The sequence below is a fragment of the Ixodes scapularis genome, unplaced genomic scaffold (assembly GCF_016920785.2).
Source record: "Ixodes scapularis isolate PalLabHiFi unplaced genomic scaffold, ASM1692078v2 PGA_scaffold8__174_contigs__length_109621045, whole genome shotgun sequence".
NCBI classification, from domain to species: domain Eukaryota; kingdom Metazoa; phylum Arthropoda; class Arachnida; order Ixodida; family Ixodidae; genus Ixodes; species Ixodes scapularis.
The window spans coordinates 66,077,419-66,100,109 of NW_024609883.1; the positions used below are offsets into that span (position 1 = coordinate 66,077,419).

General features: G+C 47.6%; 2 protein-coding genes across 2 annotated transcripts in view; one reads left to right on the plus strand and one right to left on the minus strand.

Moving 5' to 3' along the window:
• Positions 1-5,179: 5,179 nt before the first annotated feature.
• Positions 5,180-7,874, minus strand: LOC8053939 (acyl-coenzyme A thioesterase 13). The gene is made up of 3 exons (XM_002435320.4): positions 7,621-7,874; positions 6,828-7,009; positions 5,180-5,631 (listed from the first exon to the last, which is right to left on the minus strand). Exons 1-3 carry the CDS (start codon positions 7,705-7,707, stop codon positions 5,427-5,429), a joined length of 474 nt encoding a protein of 157 aa, XP_002435365.2. The 5' UTR covers positions 7,708-7,874; the 3' UTR covers positions 5,180-5,426.
• Positions 7,875-8,128: 254 nt separating this feature from the next.
• Positions 8,129-22,691, plus strand: part of LOC120850397 (CAD protein) — an 88,916-nt gene continuing 74,353 nt past the window's right edge. Inside the window, exons 1-7 of the mRNA XM_040222872.3 lie at positions 8,129-8,245; positions 9,299-9,448; positions 11,515-11,784; positions 14,810-14,868; positions 14,956-15,039; positions 15,467-15,608; positions 19,245-19,422. Of these exons, the coding sequence (XP_040078806.1) occupies positions 9,364-9,448; positions 11,515-11,784; positions 14,810-14,868; positions 14,956-15,039; positions 15,467-15,608; positions 19,245-19,422 (818 nt within the window). The 5' untranslated portion in view covers positions 8,129-8,245; positions 9,299-9,363. The remainder of the gene's footprint in view (positions 8,246-9,298; positions 9,449-11,514; positions 11,785-14,809; positions 14,869-14,955; positions 15,040-15,466; positions 15,609-19,244; positions 19,423-22,691) is intronic.

Consider the following 22,691-nt stretch of genomic DNA (forward strand, 5'->3'; position numbering starts at 1 on the left):
CTTCTCGAGAACATATATCTTTACTGCTACTACCACTACTACTACTACTAATAATAATAATAATAATAATAATTCTGATAAAAAATAATAATTTTACATTAATAAGAACGAGTTAATGATTATGAAAATAAATAATAATAATAATAATGACGATCATGACGACAATCCGTGGCAGGTTTAGAAAAAGAGCACAGGCCGCTCCCACAAGCTCACCATGATTGGAGGCTTTCTGCTCATCTGTCCTCCTCTCCCGCCTTCCCTCTGCTAAAGTGGAAGGAGGTGGGGGATCTGTGAAAGGAGCTTGTCCTGCTGCTATTCGGCCACTTATGTAATTATTACTAATATTAGTAAAAAAAAAAAAAAAAGGCGATGCTAGTAGTAATACAATTTCAGCGATGGTGGTATACCGCGGTGTCCCGGCAAAAGTCGAACGCTATACCGTTATTTCGAGTCAGTCAGAGCGACGGAGGCAAAACACGTGACAGTGTAACCAAACGAGTTGGTGAAGAGGGGAAAGGGAAAATACCATCTTACCCAAACTTACTTTTGTGTGTCCCAGGCGTGGGTTTTGACCTCCTCAAATCCTCGCTCCGAATTCGTAAAAAAAAAAAAAAAAAGTATATACTTTCCTTGTAATGCGAATAAATGCAGAGGTGCAAACGAGCTGGACAAGAATGACGAAAAAAAAAAAAATCCCTGGAGAAGGAGAACAAGAGGGATTTGTGTTTGTCCTTTGTCCCTCTTGTTCCCCTTCTCCAGGGATTATTTTCGTCATACTTTCCTCTCTCTTCCCCGCCCGTGGCTTCGACAGCTCTCTTTGCGCGCAACTGATGAGGTAGAGTATAGTCACGTGTGTCGCTCCGACGCGCTGATTGGCTCACTGGGACCGTAGCCCTCGCCGTTTGCCGAGTTGCTCGTAGACGATCGACTTCCGAAAGACAGATGGATGCTAATGGCTACACCATTTGTAACGGATGGTAGCTTGCGCCACCTAGCCTAATGAAGGTGCATGCTCACCCTTTTTTTTATGTGGAATCAAATACGGCTGTATTATATCGCTCGTATTTCACAAAATTAAAATTACTGACGCGTCGCAGACCAAACCTCGTACTGCTGTTCTACGACCCATCCAGAAATGGTTTCTGCGAATACTTTCGAAAATTCCCAAAACTAAGCTGATCGAGCAAAAAAGAAACAAACCTTTGTCGAAAACAAACTGCCAGTCACAGCAAACGTCCAAAATTGAAAAAAAAAAAAAATTAGCGAGTCAGTTATATAAAATTAACCAAGTTATTTCTTAATTGGTGAGAATAGTCATAGAACATCAATAAGCAGTAATCAAACTTTTGGACGCGTATATAGTTTTAATGCGAAAGCATTAACTGTCTCATGGAGCGAGCTGACGTCATCAGTTTGAAGCGCGAAAACGGCTCCTAGTTTCCGCAATTTCGCCTTCGTTTTCATTGGATGGCGCGCGTCGACGGGGCTCCCATTGGCCGCTGCGCCATGGCCTCAGAGATCCTGGCAGATGACAAAGGGAGCAGACGGGCGGCTTGCATGCTTTTTATTCCATGGCTCTACAGTTTTTTTGTTTTTTTTCGTTGAATCCTATTGGTTAAATTTAGGAAATTATTTATTTCTGCTTTCCTTGACATAAGATCGTAGTATTCCCCAGGTTTGTAATTGTCTGGGGATGATAGAACGCAAATCAATTAGAGTTTGGATATTTCCTTGAAAACTTTTTATTCCTCATAATGTCCCAGAACGTTGGCCACGCCCACGCGCGCTTCAGACGTGCTTCGAATTGTTCTAAAATTGACTGATTTGGGGGCTTTCAGTGACGCTTAGCAAGTTTCTGATAAAAGTCAATGAGTGAATTTTAGGTAACTAAATTGCCAACTAGACTTGTTTTTTTTTTTCTTTTCTCTCTCAAATTTCTGATGTTTGCCATGGCGGGTCGTTTGTTCCAGAAAGGATCTTTTCTTTTCCTCAACCACCATAGTTTCAGGAATTTTTGAAAGTACTCGCAGCAATTCCCGGTACAACTGTTACTATAGTGCCCTTTTATGAAACGAAAATTGCTCGTATATGTGCGTATAAGGCAACTTTGCGTGTATATTTGCGTGCTTTACCGAAGGAACGAAGTTGGCTAGCGCGTAACATGGACAATCATTGAATTTCACCGTGCTACTGGCACCATTCCAATTTGTGTCAAACGACGTATACGCGGAAGGGTGGACAGAAAACTGTAGAATCCGCACAATTTGAACGATAATGTTGAAGTAAGCCGGAAGAGGAAATATTATGGTTGGGTTGGATTACGCACACACAGATATAGACACAGAAATATACAGACACACACACACACACGCACAGATAGACGGGCAGGCAGACACAAACGCACATACACGTACGCACAGAGACAGATACAGGTATGCGCACGCACGAAGACACACCCACACAGATAAACACGCACGCACAGACACAGAAATACATACCCAGAGGCGCAGACATACACGAACACACACACACACACAGCGCGCGCGAAGATCAAACAGATACAGTTGGAAATCATCGTCAGGGATCTCTACAGTTCTAAAATTAGCTCGCGGTCTCGTAGATGTATAGCTGATCAACTTGTATCGAGAAAGAGTTGACCGGCAGAACCTCGAGGGGAATGATGTAACGTCCTCGAGGCAGGAGTGTGGTCGTGCAGTCACGTACAGGGGTAAACATTATTATATTAACTTTATAAGTTGTAGGGAGGCCTAGACGCCATTTTGTTTTCTGTCTTTTAGCAGACGACGCAGTCAAACCATCGCGCAGCCTTGGTTTGTTAACGAGTTGTCACGGTAGCTCTTTTGACGTGATGGATGGTGGAGCTTGTTAGATTAAGACGGATATCCCTCCAGTCCCGGCGACGTTAGCGTGGAGAGGCTCGGACTTTGTTTAGCTAGGCTGCTCACCTTAGCCCTCGGAAGTTGGCAGACGCATGTCTGCGTGCGTCTGCGAAACAGAAAGCAAAACTTCCGGCCTTGGAACGATAGCTACGTTCCCGGCAGGACAAGCTGATTTACCTAAAGGGGTCATGCGTACAGTTCTTAAACTGCCGTAAATGGATGTAGTGATGTACGTTTGTTTCATTAAAGGAGCTTGGCGGTTTCTCGAACTACACAAACTAAACCCATCTTGGAAATACCCAGGCTTCACTCTTCCCGGCACGCTATCTAACATCTCTGAATTTAAAATAGCCATAGAGAAAACGGCAAATGAAGGTTATGCCAAAACAAGCATTCAAATTTTCAATAATAATAATTGGGTTGTGTGTGTGTTTATACAGCCTAGAACTTGGTCTGCCTCACAGGGGCGACGAGTCTCCCAGCTGTAGATGAGAAATTTAGCCAGTGCGGTACAGCCGCTAGCCTGGGGTCTTTAACGTGCATCACGCAGTAGTGATACACGACCGCACGCCGGTACGATGCTCATCCAGATCGAAACGGGCAGGGGTGGGGCTCGAACCCAGGATCCCTGGGTTCTGCAGCGCGAGCTTTCGCTCCACGTGCTCCGAGCTGGTGTGCGCTAGACCACTCGGCCACCGATCCCCCCTTCAATTTTCACGCGCACTCCGGTGGGTTGACGTCACATGTTGTCCAAGTTGCACGTCAAACAAGCAATCTAAAAAAAAAAAAAACGAAATTTTGCGCACGTTTTTTTTTCTTCTTGCTAGCGTGATCTAACTTCTTGTTAACCGTCGCGAACACGCTATACTGCCAACGTAACGTTGTGTACAGCATTAACATCTGACTTCACGTCTCCAATGTTGTCAGTAGAGCCTTTCTGAACATAAAACTTCAACAACTTCGCGAAAGAAAAAAAAGTGAAAGCCGTTTACAACTCCCTTTAACGCCGAATTTGAGCGCAGCTCTTGAGGAGGAGGAGGGAAGGGTACTGGGGGGGTGGGGCACGTGACCTTGGGGGGTCACGTGACGATGTCGATGACGTCATCAGTGACGTCACTGATGACGTCATCAGTGACGATAACGATGCGGATACCGATGACGTCATCAGTGATGATGACGATGCGGATGTTGGTGACGTCATCAGTGGCGTCACTGATGACGTCATCAGTGACGATGACGTCATCGGGGGGTCACGTGACCTCGTGGGGGGTCACGTGACCGTGTGGTGACCTTGGTTACGCCGACGCCGCTCAAGCCGGGAACAGGCCCCTAAAAGCTGCGCTCTAAAATATATATTGTGACTCGTAATAGACCCTTTCCGGAATTCAGTCTGGCCACTTTGATGACTATCATCATCATCTGAAAACGGCATATGTGCTATACTAATGGCGGCCTTCTGTTTAGAAATGAAGGAAGAAGTTGAAGATGCTCACAAGCAGATGATTCGATGCCTTTACATTCTCGACGTTAGCGCGACGTGAAGCAGGAATTGGACGCAAGAGCTGCGTAAGCGTTCATTCCTAACTCGGTCCCAGTCAATCTGTTAGTAGCACTCACTCGGCTTCAAAGCACCTTGATGTATAGGACTCTATCAAGGCGCCTATATGGGTTGGCGCTTCGTTCCGACTGGCTGCATTTGTTTTGCCATCGACACTAAAAGAGATTGAAAAATAATTGTAGTGAAGTGCGCATTTTCGTTTACCGTTGACCTTTAAGTGACGGTGCCCCATTAAATACTGCAAACCACAGGTTCATTGCCGCCACTAGTATAGTAAAAGATAAACTGCCATTTGAGACACCAGATGGCACTGAATTCCGGAAAGGGTCTATTTGGGTTACTAGTTCAGATGAGTCTATTAATGTTTTGAGGTAAACCAGTGACTATTCAAATTTCGCAGCAGCTCCTGTTGAACCATCTGGCTACAACCTGAAAGGGAACACAGTGGTCTATTCGGCATGCTTGTTCAAGATTGCTTCAGACATCCACACCAAGGAATTGTTTCAAAGCAAGAGAGGCTGCAGTCTTTTTTTCGCTCGAATGCTCGGCAGCCCACAGCGACTGGTAAAAACCCTGTCTGTGTGTTTCCTCGTCCTGATCTTATGTCTTTTAGCGCTGTTCCTACCAGACAAGAGTGACTGGTATCTTGAATGGTGCAATAAGTTCCAGGTATGTTAGTCAACAAAATGTTGGAAGTATCTGCTGCATTTGAGACACTGCGTCATGTGGTCCACTTCCTTTATTTTCCCATGTCGGGGTTCAGAACTATTTTACAACCAACTCGCACACTTGTTGGCTTCCGTCATCCTTTGTCTGCGCATGCACGTTCTTGACTCACGAGGTGCCCAAGTGTCACCAAAGATAGGAAGCTCGTGCTGAAGGCAGGACAACTGAATGACCTCCTCGTTGTTCTAACCCACAACGGGCAATGTCAGCCGCAAATGGACATTGTCAGCGTTGAGGCTATTTTAGCCAGACTTGTCGATACTTTCCAGTTTGTTTCCTAGGTAGTCAAATTGATCGGAGAGATGTTTGGTATGAAGCCCTTTCACGAGCAGGTTTCCCGTGTCCTTGTTGCGAAGGTCGACGGTCAAGAACGCAGTCGTCCTACCGAGTTTTGACGTGTATGCCTCGACTGCGACGACGTCGCCGAGCTTGGCTTTTGCGAGATAGCTGTGAGAGAAAGGATGCACCATTTAGGTAAAGCGCAAAGGTATGTGACCACCGCTACAGTCAATGACAGGGTGAGAATAATGGGACGTCTCTTTTGAATTCCCGACCTCCAGCACCTTCTCGTTGCCTTTTAAAGTGCTTCGACTGCGCGTGGACGCTCAAAGCTCCTGAGACACTGAAGCATTACTGAAGGTAGAAATGCTTGCGCTGCAGGTGAGGCCACTGTAATACCTCCTTGACGTTCTCATTACCTCCCTGATGTTCTCAATATTTCCCTGATGTTCTCAATTCCTCCCTGATGTTCTCAAATAAAAATTCTCACTGTAGAAAATAATTTAAGTATAGAATAAGTCCATACTATAGATACACAGAACAAAGAAGGAATATGCTATATGTTGCTACTACTATAACAGCAAAGGTTAGGAACCCAAGCTCATAGCTTTGGCAGTTTTTCCTGCTGCACAAGTTTGTGTAGCAAAGGCACTACCTCCAGAGCAAGGAGTTTGCATTTGAAGCTATCATTGTGGGACATCTTTAATTAAGTATGTGCATGCTGAAGTACATATGAAAAGTGCTTGGAGTGGAGTACTAAGTGGCGCATTGTGTGCCTACTTGAAGCAGATCAGAGCATTACCTGATGTCATGAAAAGGTCAATAATGTCATGTCTACTGCATGAAGAGTAATACTGCATACATAAAGGCTTGCATCAATAATATAGGGATTTGGTGGGGCACCTAGGACAACAGCAGCTAATATGACACAACATAAGCTTTACTTCTTAGTTTGGTTGGTCATCTGGTTAAAGCAGGTGATGCCATCAAAGATGCACAACCACTGCAGAACCAAAGCTCAGAGCCTTGCCACATTGAACACAATGAAGAATATAATCTACTCCTTTCTAAATTCCAATTCTGAGAGCCTTTTGGTGCGAAGATACGTGGACGTGGCACGAGCGAGCACGGCCATTCTTTCGAGTGACGACGCTAGATCTGGCTGGCTCCACTGAGCTCCCGAAACATTGCTTTTGTGCCCATTATGACTTATCTTTCACCCCTAAGTTAGTACAAAGAGGCTTCTCCCCTCACCTTCCTACTAGTGCCTTTTCTCTCTTCGAGTTTCCAACAAAAAAAATCCTCATATCAAATATCCGACGAGGGGCACCAGTTCATCCAAAAGAGGGAGATTGCCATATTACCTCATACTCAGGTCCACGCTGACATTACGAACGTCACGCAGCGTTAGGAGTGCATACGTGCTGATGACGTCAACGAGAGTTGCAGCCATGCCTCCCTGAAGGCTTCCCATCCGATTCACCAGATTCTCGTCAACTTTGATCTCGGCGGTGCACTGACCGTTTGACGCCGACGTAAGTTGAAGCTGCGTTCAAATGGTTATAGGCAGATTTCGAATTTCAGTGAGGACATTGGCTGTTGCTGGCGAGTGATCATGCAATGAAGAACTGAGGCTATCTTGTTACCTAGTAAAAGCTTTTAGTAGTCGACTACAGCCACATCCTATGACATGTTTCTACCTTCTCCAATATTTGTTTATACTCTGTAGACATGTTGAAGTTAGAAAGCGTGTAAGAACAAAAAGGACAATTCACGTGATTTAATATCATGCGACAATCACCGTGAACAAGATGCATTGTTGTTTTTACACCGGTTCACACTTTGTTCCTTGGAAAATGTTCAAAAATAAAAAGCCAACGCACTGCACACGAGTGCCACTGATCTGAAATATTCCAGTAAACATTTTCCACTTGCCTGAACCTTTCTCCAAACACCGAGGACACAAACTTTTGGTTGACGTCTACCTTATTGCTAAGTAGAGAAGCTGCTTGTCCAGCAGCCAACCGAAATACGCAGCGCAGGCCATCAAATTAGATCTGTCAAGCCACATTTCACTAACAATCGGACAACAATAGCTTAGATCGAGTGGCTCTTAGCCACAGGAGCAAAAGAAAGTTTACGAACGAGTGGTTATACCGTCTTGAAGTGGGAGCTAGTGAAGGTTCCACTTTGAAGTGACCGCTGCAAAAGTTGGCGCAGACGTTCCAGGGTGTACGGAGGCATGCTGCTGCCCTCGGCTAGCTTCAACCGTTTTGAAGGATCAGATTGTTAGCTCAAATGAAGTTACTACTCCGAACATCGGAAACCACAGCTGCAAGCAGGTACAAGTGGTACAAGCAAGCAACTCCCATCGTCAGGTGGCTGGGCCAGCTGGGGCCTGGGCTGCCAAGGGCTGGCCAAGGGCGCTTGGACTTATAGTTAGGTGGCGCAAGCCTTCAGCCAATTTCTGTAATAAAAGTTCTACGAAATACCTAAACCCAACCTAAACCATAAACCATACACACGTTTGCAATTTTCAAAAAATATCAGTATTGGTATACGTCAAAAATTAGTATAAAAATTAAGTTTAGTTTTATTTAAGATACTTTTTTTCGTTTTCAAAAGCTTTTTGAAAACGGCCACAACAGGTTTGGACAGTGGCGCCACAACACGGCAAACAACGCAACTTGCAAGCGGTGCTCGCGGTGCTCGCGGAGGCTCATCATGTCAGCCGGCAGAGTTTAAAAAGTGCACGTGTCCGCGCGTAAACAATGCTCCTCTGGTAAGTCCCTCACAGCTTTCCCTCCGCATGTATTAATGTCAGCACCGAACTGACGAACCAATCTTGCAGCTTTTAGTTCGAAAACTACCGTCTCAAGGCGGCCGTTGGCGTGGTTATTTAACAGGCTTTATGTAACTCGAGACAGCACGCTTTCTCGGGCAATACGCTGCTGTCTTGTAACAAAGAAGTACGAATTAAATGCTGCCACGGACGTTAGTTGTCTGTGTGGTTATCTCTATCACATGTCGCCAGCGATATTCTGACGCTGCAAGAGCCCTGCTCAGTGCCCAAGGTACCGAATGGATGCTGACCCGTGGTGTTTGCTACATCTTAAGTTCTGAATCCAGATTTGAACGACGCTGTTTTGTCAGGAATATATGGAGGTGGCAATCAGTTCATCGGACGACATTTCATCGACGTGCGATGGTTCATCCACAGCTCAGATTAGCTTTTCTTCTGTAATAAGCTGCGTGAGACTGTCGCCGCGAAGCGGCGTGTACGGGTGGGTCAGGTGGGTTAACATTTTTGTAATGAGCCGCCGCAGACTAGCCGCAAAGCGGCGTGAACGCAGTCCGGGGCGTGGGTTAATGCGCACCTCAGTGATGCAGACGTGACCAAATGTTTCTACAGCGTGCAATTCGCGTAACGAGTGTCGATGAAACGATCATGTAGACAAAACGTGTGTCCATGAAAAGTTGGCCACAAGACGTAATTCCACGAAACGACTTCCGACGAAATGATAGGGACCGAAGCTCCTTCCTTCATAAAAGCGGTGGGCACTGCGCATGCATAGAACATAGTTTTTCTGAAGCAATGTGCGTGTGCGCTGTTTGACAGGCGCTGCCATGGCTGAGCTGCCGGGTTACTGTGCCTTCGAGACTTTCCAAATCGCCACGGGAGGCAATTGCAAAACACGTGTAACGATTTTGGTGGCTGAGCTATCTTCCTGTTGTTTTCAACTTTTCGTCTTTCCACTCATGCACTTTTATTTTTTTTTAGCAGTGATTTTTTGCTGCGGCGCATGGTGTTTTAACCTGCCTCTTGCTGTTTCAGAAAAGGTGCAGGCCTCTCGCACATTAAGCAGCTAGTTGGGTAGTGAGCAACGGAGCTTATCAGCCATGAAGGCGGAACTAGTCTTGGAAGATGGGACCACCTTTACCGGCTCTGTGTTTGGAAATCCACAGAGCATCTCTGGCGAAGTTGGTGAGTGGTTGTCACGCCATGACACCTTGTTTTGTGTCTTCCGTTCTCATATTTTCGGTTGCTTGGAGCATGTGCGGCTTTTTATCGCGCACACTTCAGCAGAACATAAGGAGCTTTAGTTTGATTTAAGAAACAAGAAGCATAGAAAGGAAAACCTTGCATCTCGGAAACTATTGCTAGGACGCTCACTGTGTGCCAGCGAATTTCTAAAACCGAGGAACGGGAATTCCGGGACAGAATATAGGCGGTCGCGAATAGTTAAATCAATGCCATATTAACAAGGACAGAGTACCAACTTAAATCCATTCCCATATAAACGCATTGTTTCCTAAAAAAAAAAAAAATCTAGGTTATGTGCCAGGGCACGTGGATAGGAATTAATGCGGTCTCATGCTTAGCCTCTCGAGTTTAAGACAACCTAGTATGGGCTCGCATGCACTTTCGTGTCGGTGTCTCGGACGCCTCAGAAGCTTATGCCGTCAGCGACCATGACCCTGGCGGTGCCGCAGCGACAGTAGTGGTTGTGGCAGATGCTTGTTTTGCCGCTAGTCTCTCTCCAGCCTAACAGTTCGCAGAAACTTGGCAGCCAGGAGTGTTGACGTTGTGACAATGGTGACACTCGCGTCTGTTCTTGCTTTTTGCTGGAATCTCTACGACCAGCCAGAAGCGCCTGGATTGCAACGTCTGACAGCATGACGCTCTGGCTTTTGTGACGTCGTTTGTTGCCACTTTGGGACCACTTTCGAGGCATGGGCAGGATCGGACGCTAAACAGACCAGCCAAAGACGCATTAGCGTGTCCACCGCATCCTTGTGTATGGTCTCTTTGTTTCCACCCCACCCGGTGACACCTCACTTCTGTCATGCCATTGACCGCCGCGGTCCTGGCGGTGGCCCATCGGCAGAGGTGTCACCATTCTGCTGTAGGTCACTCTCCAGCCTGACAATTCATGGACGCTCTAGCAGCCAGGAGTTGGGACACTGCAACAACAACAACTCCCACGTTTGCACTTTTTTTTTGCCGGAATTTTTACAGTTGGTTACTAGGGGCCGATTTCGGTTGCTGTGAGAGCGAGATCTAATTTGCCTCTTGGAGGAAAACTAAATGGCATTTGTAGATGGTTTGTCTGCTACGGATCGCCATTTGCAGACAAGAAAAAACTGCAAGAAAATGCAAGTGTCGTCTGCTAACAGATTGTAAAAAATGATCTCAATCGTCCGCTACAAACCGAGTGCCGCAGCAAAGCGAGATTGGACGCAGGCTCAAATTGTGATCGTCTGCTAGTTAGCGTTGGAAGCCGTTGACAGCCAACGCTTTGCTTACAATTCTCGAGTTCTGCCACCGTACACAAGCCAGCATCTATCGGTAGGTGAAGGAGTACAAAAAGCAAGCACATCGGAGGCTGCGAGACCCTTCTCACTATTTGTATGTTAGTGAGCCATTCTCACCAAATTTCTGCCCTACTGTGAACTCGTGAACGGGTCAAAAATCTCTCATTCGTCAACTGTGCACAAGCTGCAGTTCCACATCCAATTAGCAGCTGAGGACGCTCTCGCTCTCGCCTCGACCAAAATCGGGCTCCTGCATCGTCATGTTTGACGGTGCAATCTGTTGGCACTTCTGGCGAACCACTTTCATCGCGTGGACGGTGTGGGACTACGGGGCCTGCAACGTGCCTTCGATTGGTCTGTTTGCCATCCTATCCTGTCCGTACATCAAAAGTGGTCCCAAAGTTGTGATTAATTGCGTCGCGGAAGCCAGCACGTGGTGCTGTCGGATGTCGTGATCCCGGCAGTCGATCGTAATAATTCTGACGAAACAGGTGAGGATCCCTGTTGCCGGAGTGTCCAGTCTTGTGTCTTCCTTGGTTTTCGTCGGCTGTCTTGCTGCAAAGCGGCTTGCAGCAGATTGAGCACCTGCTGCTTCCATCTCCGCGGTTGTGCCAGTGTCACGATCGTGGTGGACAACGGCACGACACTTTTACGAGGTCGACAGATGGACGCAACAAACGTGGCGGTCGAAGACACGCCGCGGTCGTCATACTTAGGAGGTTCTCTCGACGCCAGTGTTCCAGACGGGCATGGTGGGTTACGTGGAGTCCCTGACGGATCCATCATACTGCCGGCAAATCTTGGTGCTCACCTACCCGCTGATCGGCAACTATGGGGTTCCCTCGGACGAGACGGACCAGCACGGCCTGCCGCGCCACTTCGAGTCGCGACGCATCTGGGCCGCGGGGCTCGTCGTTGGAGAGTGCGTCGACGAGTACAGCCACTGGAGCGCCAAGCAGTCTCTCTCGAGCTGGCTCCAGTCTGCCGGGGTGCCCGGCATCACGGGTGAGTCGTTTCGCGTGCGTTTTGTTTTCTCAAGTGTGAATGCTCGACAGATCTCTGTCTACAGTTCGTGGCGGGTTAAGAGTTCAGGGGAGGCTCCTTTCACCTCTTTCCACTTTAGCGGAGCGGACGCTCGAAAAGGAGGTTGCTTCCTCTCCAGTATCTGCTCCACAAACGTTTATAAAGAGGTAGGAGGAGTTCCTCCCGAACTCCTAACCTGTCGCCAACGGTAGTTGGGGGGAAGAACAAGTGGAAAGAATGTCCAACCGGGGGTGTCCACGTCCATAGCCATAGTCGCGCCCCGAAAAAGAGGTGGAGCTTGCCTTAAAGCATTGGGTTTCTGATTATCCCTCTCCCCACCCATGCAGGTCCTTGCCGAGTGTTCACGAGGTTCCTCGGCACTTTACCTATGTTATCGGGCTTCTGTATACTGCCGATCCGAAGACAAAGGCATGACCGTAGAAGACAAAGACAAAAAATACTGCTCCGCAACGGCCGTAGCCATAGTTACCTCTGAAGAGGAGGCCGAGCAGGCCTCGAAACATTGGGTCCCCAATTAACCCTTTGGCGGTCGAGTTTTTTTTTCTCCAAAAGGCATTTCCCAGTGGTCAGGTATTGTCTCCAAAGGAATAGTATAAGAAAAGGATCAATGCGCAGGTTTTTTTCCTAATTGCGAGGACACTTACAGTGCTTGTAAGCTTTCAAGGCTTAGAAGCATCAAACCGAAATATCGAAGGCGAAACGTCACCGTTCTTCCATTCGGTTTCGTTTTGGCTAGTGCAGTTCAACAACATTCCAGCGATTCAAGATTTCACACTGGAGATACTTTACAGAATTTCCTCTTCGGATGCTAAGCTTTTGTCCTCCTGATTCAATTCCGAGAAGCAATAAAAGTCAGAGTTGGAAGAGCCAGCACCCAAATTGCCACCACCGCCAGAGCAACCAACATACGAAGCGACCATCTCGTGCACGGAGCATCTAATTTTGAAAATGTGAACAGCCCTAGCTAAGGCAAACAAAATGTACATATAATGTTCATAGTCCGCCGAAGTCCTAACGAATAGCAGCGGGAACATTCAAACGCATAAACACCGGTGTACTTGTACGGCGACGTCCGTCAAAGGGCTAAAGGGATACTGAACCGAAATTTCGAGCTCACAAAACTGGGCTGGAGCAATAGGCGGGACTCTGCAGAATTTAAAAACACTGCTCGTACAGCAATATCTCTAATGGATCGCCATATTTTTGGAAAAGAAGTGTGCGATTGAACACGGTTGACGAGGCCGACAAAACAAGGCACGTCACGATTCCCATTCTCTCTCCTCCTCGCTGCGTCCCGTTGAGCTGATGAACCGAAGCGAGGAGGATAAAAGCGAGGCCGCTTCTCCTCATTATTCTCAACTGTTCCAGGAGGATCGTGAGGTCATAGCCCTCGCCTGATCGCACCCATCTTTTCCAAAAGTATGGCCATCTTTTTGAAATATTGATGTATGAGTGATGTTTCGGAGTTCGTTGCGTCCCGTTCAACGCTTCTGCTACCTTATTTTGCGAAATCCAAGTTTCGGGTCAGTATCCCTTTAAGGCTTGCTTGAACATTCTTTTTAGTTGTATTGTTTTGGTACTGGGAATTGCGTCACGGCTTTGGCGAATCATGTCTGTTAGGGTCCTCCAGTTTCCGCACGCTGTCGGGCACGTACGAGGCCTTGCAGCACTAAATTCTCATAATAGTGTCCTAGCAAATAAAGTTGGTCATTAAAAATTTTATTTAAGATTTGGCTTTTGGTATCTGTTGCACATGTTGCTGGATGGCCAACATGGCACTTTGTCCGCGACGCTCATGACGAATGCTACATGGTGTCTCTCCACTTTGTAAGCAGAGAGAATCAAACACTTTGGCGATGGCGGCTGGGACCAGCTGGTGCCCTTGTCTTTACCTAAACATAAATGCCACAGCTTTTTGTATACTCGATTTGTATAATTCCTTGCCTATTAGCTTTCTCATTTTGTCCCCCGAGTTGCAGGGTGCAATTGATTTTGTTTGTGTCATCACCTGTTTGAAAAGAGCTTGCTCGGCACCTTTGTATCGTGGAAATTTGCTGAAAGACGTCGCGTCACGCAGGCACGTAGCCAGAAGGGAAGCCCATGGGGCCCGGCCCCCCCCCCCCCCCCCCCCCCTTCCCGAAATCTTCAATTTTGCTGGGACCTCCTCTCCTTCCTCCCCTCATACAATATTTTGTCACTGGCGGCCCCCCCCCCCCCCCCGAAACAAAATCCTGGCTGCGTGCCTGGTGTTGCGTAGGGCCTCGACTATCAAGGAAAAGTATTTGCTACCGAAGCCTTTATTCCGCTCCGGAATTGGTATTGCTGGCCGAAAATCGGCTGCTGCTGGCTTCCCCCACTTTTTATTTTAGTGGCATGTGATGATGACACAGAATGCTGTTTATTCTAGGAGTATGTAGCCGTGTGAGACACATATTCAATAATAAAATTGCGAGAACGTAACTTATATGTGATTACTGCAGCACCGCGAATACATCAGTTTAAAGAAGCTTCGAGCGCTTTGTCCCGGGGGAACTGAAACAACCCAAGTGACTTCTGGAGTGCCTCAGTCTACATGTTCGTTTGAGTTTGTCCTTTGGTTCCTGTTCAACTTTGTTTTTGGGGCAAAATATGAGACTCTTTGTCGAAAGAGTAATCCACTAGGCTGATAGTGCGGTGGAAGCTACGTGCTGGTTAGTCCAGTCATACGTCTATCTTTTGCCACATGATTGCTATCTTGCCTTCACCCACGTACAGAGAGCAGGGTCAGGCGACAAAACCAGTGAACACATAGCTTCCCTTGCACTGTCAGCTTATAGGTGAATGAAGTATATATATATTATTCTTTGCTAAAGAAATAAAATTCGGTGGTGCGTCAAAGGCTTTGCAGGAGTCGACGCAAGACGAGCGAAATACTCGTGCAGATTGAGAGCGAAAAATGATTGTATGGCACCTGAAGATAGCATTTTTTTTGAAAAATTTTTTGCAGGCATAGACACCCGGGAACTGACGAAGAAAATTCGAGAGAAAGGCACCATGCTCGGGAAGGTACTAGTCACTACTCGGAGGAGAATATTTGTGCCTCAAAGACGCGCGGCGTAGCCTGTGTCGGTGAACGTGCCCGACTTGTTTCAGATCGTCGTGGGAGGAGCCAAGGCATCGGACCTCAAATTTGAGGACCCAAACAGCTTGAACCTTGTCAAGGAAGTCTCGATTAAGGTACGGAACAACGTTGTGGCGTATTTTCTACAGTTGCCTCTAGCATGAGCTTCCCCTCTTTTGATGAGTTTCGGAGTCTCGCAAGTCTCGAGCGTGCATGCGCAGCCAAAGCGCGGTGGAAAGCAACGAGCGTGGGCTGGAGGGCAGGCATAGCGGAGCGATTCTGTTTCATTCTCGTCATTTCGGCGACTGCAGTAGAACTTGTGGACGGCCGTTGCGCCAGTTCATCTCGACATCACAATTAAAAGTTGCTTTGAGGATCGCGTTGGGGTCGAGGGTCGTCAATGGGTTTTCGGTGTCGGCGTGGTGCAATCTCCCACGTCTTGTGCCGCTCGTCTGCTTTACCACTCTGGTGCTTGCTCCGTCTCGCCTCGCTGTTTCGAGCCGACGAGGCGGCGGGAGTGACCGTCGGGGCTCTGTTCAACAGAAACCGGTGGTGTACAACCGCGGTGGGCAGCCCCGAATCACGGTGATCGACTGCGGCATGAAGAACAACCAGCTGCGCTGCCTGATCGGCCGTGGCGCCTGCGTCACTGTGGTGCCCTGGGACCACCCCATCAATCTTAACGGTATGTCTCGATTCAGTATTGCGCAGTACATTAGGGTTTCTTAATGCTTAGCGTGTCCCCCCAAACATTCTAGTTTTCTGTTTCACTGAAAAATTGCATTATGTACTGCTGCACCCTTATTCTCCACCCAAATGCAGCGCTAGCAATCCAAGCCAAATGCTAAGGGTTGAGCACTAACAGTTATCTTATTAAAAGTTGTGATTTTCAGAAAATTTCAATGGGAAGCGGGGCCTATTTGTTTCCGTTTTCGTAAACTAGCACCCTAGAGCTTCATTTACTAAAGAACTCCGTCGACCGCCATTTTCCCATTGAAAATTTGAGGAAATTGCTTGTGACTTTTGAAAAAAAATACTGATTAGTGCAGAAACTTTGGCGTATAACTGGGACCGCTGGTGCTACATTCGGGCAAAGAATGAGCGTTTGGCAATGGATCGTTTGTTTTTGTAATGAAAAAAAAAAAAAACCTTGAAAGTTTTTTGGGGGGACACCTTGTAGAATGAATATGCAAGTAAAACTTTTGGGAAGTAAACCAATTCTATTTTGTTTTTTGATGTTCAATTTGGAGCTGGGGGCTAAAGACGGAGGCAGAGCGAAACAAATCGTAAGCGCGGACATTGGTATTCCTGAGGGGCTGAAAAAGAAAAGCTAAAAAGGGAGTACATAAAAGATATCGGACGAAAGGTTAGGCCCGTTCGTTTATGCATGACGCGTTGAAGTGGCTTGAGCATTTGCCAACTTTGTTTCTTTTTGTATGCTGCGCAACGCAAGTGCATTTCTGTGAAATAAAGCTGGAAAAACTAGGTGCACACATTGCGCGTGACACTTTCCTGCTTCATGTCTGTGCCCTGCCGTTAAGAAGTGACCGAAATGCATCCCGAACATTCCTATCTTCAGAAGCACCCATCTCTTTCAATGAGTTGCCAAGGAACCCCTCCCATTCTCGGAATGAAATTTAAAAAGGCTCGAGGTACACCTAAGCACTTCTTATGAGTTGTGAATGCAAAGCACGCACGCTTTTTCGTTCCCTTCTTTAATCTGCGGCGTACAACGCGCTGACCTTGGGCGTGGAACGGTGGAGCCGCTGCCTCGCGGACACGCAGCTCCATCAAGTGAGCGATCATTCAAACTTCTGTGTGCCTTGTGGTGCGAGGAAGGAACAGACAGCAACATAGTGCCCAGCAGAACGAACCCCTTGGTTTATTCCATGCGCCGTATTGCCACGTGCCATACAATTGATAAGAGGCCAGTGAATGCGGTGATCAGCGATAACACGACAGTGTGATAACGCAGTCAGGATAACACAAACTGACGCACAGCGGCCAATGGGAGCCTCGTCGACGCATGCCAGCCAATGGGGCCAAAGTGTAAAAGGTGCCGTTAGCTGGCTTTGTGCGGTTTCATTAAGGTGCCGTTTTGCGTGGCTTCAAAGCTGATGACGTCGGCTCGCTCCACGAGATGGGTAATGCTTTCGCATTAAAAAGTTATTACGTAAGCTTATAGGTCATGTTAACAGTAATGCCCATATACTAATACGCGTTTGGCTCACAATTGTGCATTATTAGATAGTTTACATCTGCTAAAATATTGCTTTTACGGAGAAAGCTCTATTTAAAAAGTTAGAAGATCGAGGAAATTTCGGAGCACGGAACCTCTGAAGGTTCTTTTGGGAACACCTTTGTTCCCCAGAGTACCCGTGGATGAATTTCACAAATTAAAGGCTCTACTGATGCTCTCATCACCGTGTAATTGCTGAGGCTGCAAGCCATCAGAAGATTAGAGAGGGTCTATGTGCCTCGTATAAACTTGGAATATATACACTTCACTTTTATTTTTATTTTTTCTCGTATCATCCGACCTCATATTTTCTCTTTCATCCGTTCCTCCTCCACCCTAAGTTTGGTGCCCTCTTTTCAGAATGGAGAGCTTACAAAGCCATGTCTCCTGCTCTCATTTTCTTCTTTCCCTCTTTCGGCACACTCGCAGTTTGTATTAAAGGGCAACTCCGTTTCATTTTTGTTTTCATAAAAACAATGCAGTCCTTTTCAGTATCACCTAGAAACACCACACAACAAATATTTCGACGTAGTTCTGTCTAAATGTTTCTTAAAACAATCCGGCAAACATTGCGATGCACCAAGTTGCCGAAATCGGCTGGCTCTAGCAGACGAATTGAGGCACAACCAACAGAGCAGTCAGGGCTACGGCATGGGCGTAGCCAGCATTGGAGCTAAACGTCATCACCATCGCCCCTTTTAGGGGCTAGCCATGGTTCGTATGTCCGTCCGGCGTCGGGTGCTCGTGCTCACGAGCACGTGCTCCCGTGCTCGTGTAGGGCAAAAAAACAACAATTGCATCTCGACATGGTGAACGATATTGACTGGGGCGAAGCTCTGGTGGTGCTTGTCTGCGTAGACGGTGAGCCACAGCATGCCGAGCCTTTCGTTTGTTTTCATCCATGTCAGAAAGAGAATGTGTGGTATGGAATGTGGTTATATACGCATTTGAGCATTTGACCGCAGCATGACATGGATGGAAACAAACGAAAGGCTCGGCATGCTGCGGCTCAGCGTCTACGCAGACAAGCATCACCAGAGCTTCGCCCCAATCAACATCATTCACCACTTAAAGATGCGATTGTTTTCTTTTTGTTTGTTTTTATTCCTCTAGGCAAGGGAGACATCAGCAATGTTACCTCGGCGCACAATGGCCTCCATGCGGTCAGCGTAATGTGCTTGCGCAGCGCGCCTTTTGGGAGGCGCCCAGCCGTTACCACCGTCTTCCACGTCACAACCGCCGTTGTCGTCTCACTGTTTGTGAGAACTGTCTCTCAGGAGTTTCGTTCACACTACGTAGACGCCAAATTGTGGTGAAGAGTGCTGTGCAAATGCTGCATCCAACACATGCCCGCCCCAACGGTGGCTTTGCCTTAATCCCGAATGTTGTCACGTAGAGGATCACCCGACATCTCGTACCACATAGTCACGTTTTTGGCGGCCTGAGGCTAGTGTTGCCGGACGGAGCCGAAGTTTCAGTTTTGATCTCTGCTCGTGTTTAAAGGCCGACGACCAGTTCACGCTTTACACTTTTTTCTCGCTTCCTCCTTGCCCCTTTCTACCCTATCCACCGTTGCCTGTTTCCTCCTCCCCCATGGTGAGGAGGATATTCTGCTTTGCAGAATCTCGAGTCTGGTCGTCGGCTTTTAAAGTCTTACTCAACAGTGTATATAAAAAATTTTCGCGAAGCAAATGACATAGTGTCATTTATCGGTGTTTTTCAATATGAAATCACTCATTATCCCATATTTTTCGGAATTTAGCAGAGTTGCTGTTCAAGCCAGAGTCACGCTGCTTGTGCATCGTACGAAAGACGCCGCATTCGCTGCAGACGCGACGACAGAATTGTCCTCAGACACGCCCCAGGCACGTTTGCCCCATACATTTGTACGCTTTGAGCATGCCTGCAGGCAGTTTTTGCGCTACCAACGCGACGGGACGGGACCACCATACGAGGAAGAAACGTGGCTCGGCCAGTGCCTATAGATTGTCTTTCGTACGACGTATTATAGCGGCCCGACCGCGGCTATAGGTGACTCGTGGACTGCCCGGCTTCACCGAGTCTGTGCGAAATTTCCCTCAGAAATGGACGGCCTCTTTGTGAGCAACGGGCCCGGCGACCCTACCCAATGTGGTGCCACGGTGAAGACCTTGCGGAGCGTCCTGGGCGCCGGTGCCGAGAACCCCACGCCTGTCTTTGGGATCTGTCTGGGACACCAGCTCATGTCCCTCGCCGTGGGAGCGACCACCTTCAAGATGAAGTGAGTCTGCACGCGTGCCGCGTTCGGGGAGCTTGTGGCGCGTGTACGGGCCGCCGGCCGTGTCTGTGGATCCCGACTTTTCCGAAGGATTACCCACCTGTTTAGAATTGCGTGCCATTTGCGGGGCCAGCTCTTGGCGCTTTCTTGTTCATGGGATTTGGCTTTGACAGCATTGTCACGGCATTGGTGCGATGTCGTTTGCATTTCAGAGGTTCAACGTGACAATGTCGTGGCATTCGCGCAAAGTAATCGGCGTGACAGTCCTCGTGTGACATTGCAACGTCGTGCGATGCCGCGACGTTTCGTGACGGTGTGATGTAACTTGATAGAATAATGTGGCGCTATGCTGCGACACTACGACGTGATACGACACTGATGTCGTGGACCTGTAAATGCTTGTGTTCACGCGCCCTCGGAATATATAAAAGAGGCGGGCAGCTTTTCTTTTTCTAGGCTACTGCACACTTTTTTTTTTACCTCAGTTGGCTTCAGGTTGCTGAAGATTAATGGGATACAATGCCTTCTTGATGATCGATTAGTTAACTTGCCCGAAGAGGGCGATGACATCTCATGTTCGCTGGACGTCATCGGTTCAACTGGCCTGTAGCCTATAGGAAGCGAGCAAGCTGGCCATGTTGCAGCGGTCGCCTATTGTTCGCCGCGACCTAGCGGTAGCCGCCGCAGGAGCATCGGGCAGCAATGGCAACGAAGAGTACGGCAGGCAGTGTCCCCGTCATGATTACGACGGAATTCAAGGCAGTTACGAATTCGGAAAGTTCTTTCGGTAGCGGGTGCCGTTGGCGCAGAATCATAGGGAAGTAATAGCAACGAACACCACAGAGGACAGTGGGCGATTATGAATCCGGAAAGCTTCTTCGGTAGCCAATGCAGAATCATCGGGGGGAAGCAATGGCGATGAGCAGCACGGCGGGCAGTGTCCCCGTCGTGATTACGAAGGAATTTAAGGCAGTTACGAATTCGGAAAGTTCCTTTGGTAGCCGGTGCCGTCGGCGCAGAGTCATCGGGAGGTAATAGCAACAAACACCACAGAGGACAGTGGGCGATTACGAATCCAGAAAGCTTCTTCGATAGTCGGTGCAGAATCATCGGGGGAAAGCAATGGCGATGAGCAGAACAGCGGACAGTGTTCCCGGGGTGGTTACGACGGGGTTTAAGGCGTTTACGAATCCAGAAAGCTTCTTCCGTGGTGCCAATATGACGAAGGGAAAACTTTTCCGTGAATATGGCCGCGTGTATGATGTAAAGGAGGTCCGTTTCTACGGACAAGTGGATGTCACGGAGCGCCGTATTCCTCTAACAAAATTAAGCGCGCCCGAGAAAAATGTAGTTGGCGTTGAGTGGACTGTGGTAATTATGTACGTTTATTTCTGAATCAGCTTGACAATAACTGGGCGATTTTTTTTTGCGTCGTTCTGCGATTCCCACTATCTTCCTGTAGGCTGATGGAAACATCTTAGGTGGGCACCGCATTCCGCTTCTCGTTTCCGGTGAAGTATTTGCTGCATACTTTAGAGTTTGCCGTCGGTGTCGATGCTGTTCCATCGTCGCTAGAATAGAAAAAGAGTTAATTGTATTATTCGTCAGCAGCTTTAACAAAGCGCGAACTGGAAGGTAAGGAACACCACTAACCTGTATGGACGCACAAGCCGCACCCAGGTCGCGCAGTACTCCGCCTCGTAAGGCTTCGAAGGGACGATGTAGTACTTCGTGCCGTGCGCGATCTTCGACGTACTGTTGCAGCCGAACACGCAGCAATTGTTGCGACTTTCTTGGTGCGGAATAGCCATCTCAGAAATTACAGCGCTAACCCACTACAACGCACAACCAACGCAGTGACTGGCAGAAGCTCCCGATGCAACGGACCCGTTTGCCGCTAGGGGCGCCCTGGTCGGGGCTTGACAATATATAGGAGCAGTGATGGAGGAGAAATTTCGGGAACGGGTACATGTGGAAGATAGGAGAACCGAAGGAAGTAGCAGTCCAGTTTGTGACATCGCGGACTTTGGACAAAGAGAATGGGAAAAGGCGGAACGAAGAGTCCCTAGTGGCACGTCGACAGGCACAGATGGTATCTCAATCAAGCTGGTGAAGAATTTGAGTCCTAAATCTAAGGCAAAACTAAGGGAGGTAGTGAGTACCATGATAACAAAAGGAAATATTCCAGATGAATGGAGGCTTAGTAGGATGAGTATGATATATAAGGGAAAGGGAGATAAGTCTGATATTAGGAATTATCGTCCTATAACCGTGACACCGGTTATTTACAGGTTGGTAATGCAGATTATAAAGAACGGACTGGAGGAATGGGTAGGTTGCAAAGGCATCCTGGGCGAGTTACAGAACGGGTTTCGGAAACAAAGAAGGTTGGAGGACAATTTATTTTCTCTGACACAGTGTATAGAAATAGCGCAAAAAGAAAACAGACAGCTCTGGCTGGCATTTCTGGATATCAAGGGTGCCTATGACAATGTGAACCAAAGGAACCTATGGGACATAATGGAGAGCTTAAACCTAGATGGATTAACAGCACTATTAAGGAACATTTACAAAGATAACAAGGTGATTATAACATGGGAAGGAAAGGCGACAGGGAAAATAGAGATAAGACGAGGCCTTATGCAGGGGTGCCCGTTATCGCCTTTGCTATTTATGTTGTATCTGAGAGGATTGGAGGATAGACTAGAGAAGATTGGGCTTGGATTCAACCTTTCTTACAGTAAGCTAGGCCAAAAAATTCAGCAATCCTTACCGGAATTGATGTATGCGGATGATATCGTACTAATGGCTAACAACAGGACAGAGTTGCAGGAATTAATGAGCATCTGTGGTAGGGAAGGAGAGGAATTAGGTTTAGAATTCAGTAGCGAAAAATCGGCAGTCATGATTTTTAACGAGGATGAAGTTGAAAGGCTGAAGATACAGAATATTACAGTTGAGAGAGCTAGTAAATACAAGTATCTAGGAGTATGGATATTTGATGGTGCAGAATATCTCAGTGAGCATGAAAAGTATATAATAGGTAAGGGCAACAGAAATGCAGCTGTAATGAAAAATAGAGCACTTTGGAATTACAACAGGTATGAGGTGGTGAGAGAGATTTGGAAAGGGGTCATGGTGCCTGACTTGACTTTTGGAAACGCAGTGCTATGCATGAAATCCGAAGTGCATGCGAGACTAGAAATAAAACAGCGCGGAGTAGGTAGACTGGCTTTGGGTGCACATTGCAAAACGCCAAACCAGGGAGTACA

Excerpts from the sequence above, each read along its gene's own strand:
- LOC8053939 (XM_002435320.4), bottom strand. The coding sequence starts at position 7,707 with ATGCCTCCGTACACCCTGGAACGTCTGCGCCAACTTTTGCAGCGGTCA. Across the intron at positions 7,010-7,620 it reads CTAGCTCCCACTTCAAGACG|CTTCAACTTACGTCGGCGTC; the intron begins GTATAACCACTC and ends ATTTGAACGCAG. Across the intron at positions 5,632-6,827 it reads AGCGTGGACCTGAGTATGAG|CTATCTCGCAAAAGCCAAGC; the intron begins GTAATATGGCAA and ends TTTCTCTCACAG.